The 6,993-nt window shown below is 57.5% G+C and overlaps 1 protein-coding gene across 1 annotated transcript in view; it reads right to left on the reverse strand.

The window, feature by feature from the left end:
• FAM20C (family with sequence similarity 20, member C) overlaps positions 1-5,628 on the reverse strand; it is an 83,301-nt gene extending 77,673 nt beyond the window's left edge. Inside the window, exons 1-3 of the mRNA XM_011977584.1 lie at positions 5,478-5,628; positions 5,212-5,290; positions 4,482-4,553 (exon numbers count right to left, since the gene is read on the reverse strand). Coding sequence (XP_011832974.1) covers positions 4,482-4,553; positions 5,212-5,290; positions 5,478-5,628 — 302 coding nt within the window. The remainder of the gene's footprint in view (positions 1-4,481; positions 4,554-5,211; positions 5,291-5,477) is intronic.
• Between the last annotated feature and the right edge of the window lie 1,365 nt (positions 5,629-6,993).

Raw genomic sequence — 6,993 nt, forward strand, 5'->3', positions numbered from 1 at the left:
AAATTACCTTCTCTGTGTCTAAGGTGTGCATGAAACAAATAAATTTCATGTTCAGACTTGGATCCTATCCTCCAGATATCTCATTATGTATGTGCCAATATTGCAAAATCTGAAACATCTGAAACTTGAAACACTTCTGGTCCTAGTACTTTCTGCGCTGGAAAATAGAGCTAGGCCAGGCACACAGGCTCACACCTGTAATCCCAGAGGGAGGCCAAAGTGGAGGATCGCTTGAGGCCAGGAGTTCAAGACCAGCCTGGGCAACATAGCAAGACCCCATCTCCATAAACATTTTAAGAAATAGCTGTGTGTGGTGGTGTGCACCTGCAGTCCCAGCGACTTGGGCGACTGAAGCAGGAGGGTCACCTGAAGCCAGGAGTTTGAGGCTGCAGTGAGCGATGATCGTGCCACTGCACTCCAGCCTGGGTGACAGAGCAGGACCCCGACTCAAAAAAAAAAAAAAAAGAAAACCATGGATCTCAGGGTACACCAATCACCGTCAGAGAACCAGGGCAGTCCAATATTTACCCCTAAAACAGAAGCCAGCCCAGACAATTTCACCTGACGGGGAGGTGTGGGGTGGCCCTGAGGAGGGACTGTGGCCTGGTGAGCGGCGGGCAGGGAGGTGTGAGGTGGGCCCGCAGGTGTGGAACTGCCTGTCGGAAGAGCCTCGTGGGCCACGGGGCCAGAAGACCAGGCTGGTCTCAGCTGTGGGCAAAATGACTTCCTCCTCCCTGGCTGAGGTTCACTCTGGCTCCGCGGCCTCTGCTCTGTCTGGGGTGCACACATCTTTCTCCTCTTTTTGGGCTACTTTCTCCTTCTCTTCAGGACCCCGTTTAAACCTCACCTTCTCCAGAGCCCGTCCTTGTCCTGCACCGTCTGGCACCAGTTTTATCCTCCATGGAAACCTCTGCCTGCTTCTCCAGCCCTCGCTAGCTGAGCCTGCGGGAGGCTGGGCAGTGACGTCAGCCCCGTGACCACGGTGACCTGTGGCCGGTGAAGAGAAGACGCGCAAACTTGGATTTTTTTTGTTGTAGTTGTTGAGACAGAGTCTCACTCTGTCACCCAGGCTGGAGTGCAGTGGTGGGCTCTTAGCTCACTGCAAGCTCTGCCTCCCGGGTTTATGCCATTCTCCTGCCTCAGCCTCCCTAGTAGCTGGGACTGCAGGCGCCTGCCACCTCGCCCGGCTAGTTTTTTGTATTTTTTAGTAGAGATGGGGTTTCACCGTGTTAGCCAGGATGGTCTCGATCTCCTGACCTCGTGATCCGCCCGTCTTGGCCTCCCAAAGTGCTGGGATTACAGGCTTGAGCCACCACGCCTGACCAAAACTTGGATTTTGCATTTGGTTAGCAGCTGCTGTGCGCCAGACCCTGCCTCTGCCAGGGACAGAGGGGAGAGAAGGGAGTGGGTCAGATGTGGCCCCTACAGTTGTCAAACACAGAATTCTTAGTTCTCTACCGAGAAGCTACTTAGAGCAATGACCAAACTTCTAGGCCTACAGTTTAGTTACATGAAAGATTCCAAAAAATGTTCAGGGACCGGGCTCACGGGGGCTCACACCTGTCATCCCAGCACTTCAGAGGCCTAGGTGGACGGATTGATTGAGCTAGTTCGAGAGCAGCTGAGGGAACACAGGGAGACCCCATCTCTACAAAAAACACAGACATCAGCCGGGTGTGGTGGTGCATGCCTGTAGTCCCAGCTACTCAGGCGGCTGAGGTCGGAGGATCACCTGAATCCAGGAAATCCAGGCTGCAGTGAGTGGCGATCACACCACTACACTCCAGCCTGAGCAACAGCTGGACCCTGTCTCAAAAAAAAAAAAAAACCCAAAAAACAAAACAGCCAGAACTCTGCTTTTTGACCCTCATGGGCCCTGCAAGGCCACGGTCTGAGGGAGAAGATGCCCAGGGCTGGGACAGCTGAACCAAGCTCCTGCCGGAGTCGGGGGGCCGATCCTGACCGGGGCGCTGGAGAAGGCAGAGCAGAGGGCGCAGCACCCAGGGGCACAGCCGGCCCTGCATCCCAGAGATGCTACTCGAAGGGGCGCTCTGTGCCCTAAGGGGCCCTTGAAGGTAAGGGGATGGGCTGCAGGCCACCGAGCCCCAGAGGCCCCAAAGCCACAGCCCCAGACCAGACAGCCCGAGGAGCTGGAGGAGGAGGGAGGAGCTGGCCCCACAGCAGACGGCACCTGGCGTGGCCGCAGCTGGGCCAGCCTCAGGGGTTTGCACGCAGAGAGTCTTCGCTACAAAGTATATGTTGCTATTATTGTGGTCACTATTTTTATAGAGAAACTTGACCTTTCCACCAGCCTCACCCACTCAGCCCTAAGCCGTCTTGGAATTCTGGACACTTAGGAACAAGATGCCCACATCTGCCTCCCGGGCTCCTGCCCTTCCCTGGGGCTCCCCGTGCTGGAGGCAGCAGGAGGGGTGTGGGAGGGACAGGCCAGCGCTGGGGGAGGGACAGGCTGAGGGTGGGCTTGGAGCCAGCACACAGGGGTTAGGTCTGGCTTGTCCCTCGCCAGCCGGACGGCCCTGGGCATGTCGGGGAATCTCTCAGAGCTGGTTTCCCACGGTGGGAGGGAGCTGTTGGCTCTCACCTTGTCGTGAGGACTAAGCCAGCTGCCGTCTGTGGCCGGGTCATGGGGTTCTGAGTCCTCTCATCACTGGGGCTTGGCCCTGACCTCCCCTTCTGTCTTGTGAAGCTGTCAGCTGTGTGGAGACACAGCCACTTCAGTCCTCTCACAAGCCAGGGGCCAGGTCCCAGGCTAGAAACAGGCGCTGGGAGCCCAGGCCCCGCTCTCATCCTGGGGAAGCTCCAGCCTTGGGAAAAGCAGGTGAGAGACGCAGGTTCTCAGCACCTGACGGAGGGATGCCTCAAGGGGGTGAGGGAGGCCGGGCAGCGTCCGCGGAGAGGCCCTGTGAGTGGGCCCAGCGGATAGGCAGGGAGCACCTCCATGGAGGGGATGGAGACCCCTGTGTGGGCGCTGTGGCTTCTGCGGCTCCCCGTGCTGGCTGTGGGCTGTTTGCCAGTCGGCCTGGCTGTCGCTCTCAGCGGCTGCTTGGAAGCGCGTCCTTTCTCATGAAGTCACAGACGTCACAGCACCGAGTTGAAAGGAATCTGAAGAGGATTTGGGGGCTGCTCTGTGGGCCTAGATCATCGCGAGGCCACAGCCCCCCAGTACAGAGGGGCCCAGGGGGGATGGGGACGGGAACCAAAGATGTCATCAATTAAATTGTCCCCTTCCTCCAACAGGTAGAGTGTGACTCTGTGTCCATCAACACTCGCCCACTTGCTTGTAGAAAGCCAACATTGTTAAGATTTGCGGCGGGCGCGGTGGCTCAAGCCTGTAATCCTAGCACTTTGGGAGGCTGAGGCGGGCAGATCACGGGGTCAGGAGCTCGAGACCATCCTGGCTAACACGGTGAAACCCCGTCTCTACTAAAAATACAAAAAATCAGCCAGGTGTGGTGGCGGGCGCCTGTAGTCCCAGCTACTCGGGAAGCTGAGGCAGGAGAATGGCATAAACCCGGGAGGCGGAGCTTGCAGTGAGCTGAGATCCGGCCACTGCACTCCAGCCTGGGCGACAGAGCAAGGCTCTGTCTCAAAAAAAAAAGATTTGCAAAATACTTGTACCTCCAAGCTGGCCGTGACGTGATGTCATTCTGTGTTTTCCCGGGTACGGAGGGGTAATTTCAGAAGGAGGCATTTTGTAAAATTAAAAGGTATTCACCAAATATTTCATGCATGAGTGTAATCTACAGGCTTGGTGATTCGAGATGAAAACGCATATATCAGACAAGCAAAATTGGATATTTAGAAGCAAATTTCAGACTCAAGGGAGAATAAATTACAGGGAACTTCTTATCAGAGCCGGTACATGTCTGGGTCTGGAGTGAAAGCCTCAGGCTATGGCCTCAGGTGTGGAGGACGTGGGGTTCTCTGTCCCATTCAGCATCCCCTTCCCCCTGGGGGGGCGGCTGTGCTGTCGCTGGGGCTGGGGCCATTGACTCCCTGTACCCCGCCACCCCCACCGCCAAAGGGGCCAGTTGTGGCTCCAGCTCCCCCTCCCTCCCCGGCTTTCCGTGCGAACCCAGCTGTGCCCGCTTTTTGTTCCCCACAGGTTCTGTCCTCCGAACACCAGGCTCTGTGTGGGCCCTGGGAGTCCTGTCCCGAGGGGTCTCCTGGGGGGCCCTGGGACTCCCGTCCCGAGGGGTCTCCTGGGGGGCCCTTGGGAGTCCCGTCCCGAGGGGTCTCCTGGGGGGCCCTGGGAGTCCTGGCCCGAGGGGTCTCCTGGGGGGCCCTTGGGAGGGGAATTCCTGCTCTCAGGGCCTCTGAGTCCAACCAAGACAAAACCTGCTCTTCTCAACAGAGGCATGAGTTCCTCCTTCCTGGCAACCTGGGGGATCACAAAGACAGACGGCACCTCCCCAGGCACCTGTGCTCATGTCCGATGGCAAAGTCATTAGCAAGCGAACCTGAGGCGGTCACTCATCACCCGGAGCCCATCCGCATTAAGAAGGCGCTTTCTCGCCGTCACAGGGGAGGAACTGCTAAAGAGACCACCAGACGTGGAACACAGCCATAGTTTTAGGTGTACAATTATTGCACACAGATAAATTCTGGAAACAGCTGCCTAGAAAATTCTTTATATTGGAAAGTATGCTTTGAGGCCATGACGCCAGATTTTACAGCCGTTTCTTGGCTGAGCCCCGGGCTGGCTTATGGCTTTGCAGAAAGGCATCATCACATTTTATGAACGACAGACGGTTTTTATCACACTTCTGCATTATCACTTATGGTAACAGGGACCGCGATGCCCTGTGGACGCGGGGATCTGCGTGAGGGCCCCGGGCAAAGGCTGCTCTTCAGGACCCCCGGTGAGGTCTGAGGATTTTATTTCTTTCTCTGATCTCCCTGCCGGCTGGGCCACTGTGGCAGAACAATTCCGGGCCCCCGCCCCCCGCATGTGCAGGTGCAGGCCGGTCTCGGGGGGATCGGCGGCTCCTGGGGGCTGGGGGATGGTGCCCCCGTCCCAGGGCTCCCACACAGGAGGGCTCTGCACTTCCACCCTCCTTCCCTTGGCTGAAGCCTGTTCTCTTTACTAGAAGGTGAAATGAAGACGATTCCTTTTGTTCAGTCCCCTCCACTCCTAAACCCTGTCTAGAGCATGGGTGGGTTCCCTCCTTGTTGGCGCTGCCCACTCACCTCCTCACCTCCTGTCCCCTCCGCTCCTGACCTCCATCTGGAACGTGGGACGCTGTGTTGCCCATGACCACGGGGAGCCCTAAGGTGAGGGAACTGAGCCGGAGACCTGGGCTTGTAGCCAAACCGTGAGCCCGTTTTTGAAGCTACTGAATGGGTGGAACACGACTGCTTAGACGGCCCTGGAGGACTCACTCCTTTCCATGGGTGCCTCTGCTGGGCCCCACCGGTGCCCCTGGCAAGTCCCAGCTCTGCGGTTGCCACTGTACCCTGCCTGTGGCTCCATCCCCACGCGTCCAGGATGTGTGGCCGCTGGTCAGCTGCCGGCAGCACACAGAAGAAGTCGTGGATGGGTCCAAGCGGCTTCCAGGACTCGGCACCCAAAGCAGCCCCCGTCCTGGCGGTGACAATCCTGCCCATGGGGCAAGGCCCTCTCCCCGGTACCTCAGATTTACCCGGTTCCCTCTGCCAAGAGCAGGCTTGAGGAACAATCAAGCTGGAGTCCTCTTGGCCTTTCTTGGACTTCTGTCCCAAGGCTGCTTTCATTTAAGCCTGGCGTAGGAAACCCAGGTTTCTGCAGCAGGAGAGGGGCGTGGCCTCAGGGACAGCGGGGGAAGACCGTGTAGGACCAGCCATCACGGAGCCTGATGTCCGTCCAGGAGCATCAGCCCATCACCCTCAGAGTGGGCCCGAGGGCCGCACCTGCCACCTGGGTGACAGGTGAGAGGCGACCAAGGACCCCAGACGACAAGGGACAGCATGTCTGCACTTGTCACCAAAGGCTGCCAGGGAAGACCTGGGATGTGTGGACAGGAAGGGGACCGTGGCATGGACAGGGTGGGATCAGGGCACCGGGCGAGCCGGCTTCTGGTTATGGGGTCTGCGGGCAGGGGAAACTCGGGGGTAGGAAGCCCCTTGGGGCTCCAGCCTTGCCAAGGAGCCTGAGAACTGGGTGGACACACTGCTGTGTGAAGGGAGGACGATGCGTTTCAGGCCATGAGGTCACTCTGCCTCCAGTGAAAACACTCACGTCTGCCGCTGTGGCTCAGAGCAGCCTTCGACACACGCGATGAGTGCGTGTGGCTGTGCCCCCACCTCTCCTTGTTTATGGAGCTAAAATTTGAATTTCCTATAAGTTTCACATGTCACAAAATAGTCTCTGGATTTTCCAACCATTTAAAGATACAAAAATCATTTTTAGCCCCCTGTGCGACAAAAACAGAGGCTGACTTGGGCCCTGGAGCTGTAGCTTCTACCCCTGCCTTAGATGATTCTTTTTAAGGCATTTTAGCTGGGCCTGGTGGTTCCCACCTGTGGTCCCAGCTACTCAGAAGACTGAGGCACGAGGACCCCTGGGTCTGAGAGTTCGCGGCTGCAGTCAGCCACGATTGCACCCAGCCTGGTGACAGAGCGAGACCCTCTCTCGATAACTAAATACATAAATCTAAAAAAGAGGTAGTTCTGTTTGGATATTGTAAATTTCGACGATTTATGAAGTTTCAGTTCATTCACACTTTGTAAAGACCACTGTGTTGCAGCAGGACTCGTACCCTCTGAGTAGCTCAGAGTTCATGAGTGTCCTCCTGGACTTGGAGCCAGCCGACGTCAGTCCAGCTCCGGCCAGGTGGTGGGCAAGACCGGCTCTCCCAGGCGGCCCTACTGTCCCACTCCCTCTAGCTCACTCCACTCGAAGCACCCGGGACAGCCCCTCTTGTGGCAGGGGAGCCTCCGGGGAGCCTGAGGCTGAGCAGGGCAGGTCCCAGCTGTTGCCCAGCTCCATGTGTG

This window comes from Mandrillus leucophaeus, unplaced genomic scaffold, assembly GCF_000951045.1.
Source record: "Mandrillus leucophaeus isolate KB7577 unplaced genomic scaffold, Mleu.le_1.0 Scaffold180, whole genome shotgun sequence".
NCBI classification, from domain to species: domain Eukaryota; kingdom Metazoa; phylum Chordata; class Mammalia; order Primates; family Cercopithecidae; genus Mandrillus; species Mandrillus leucophaeus.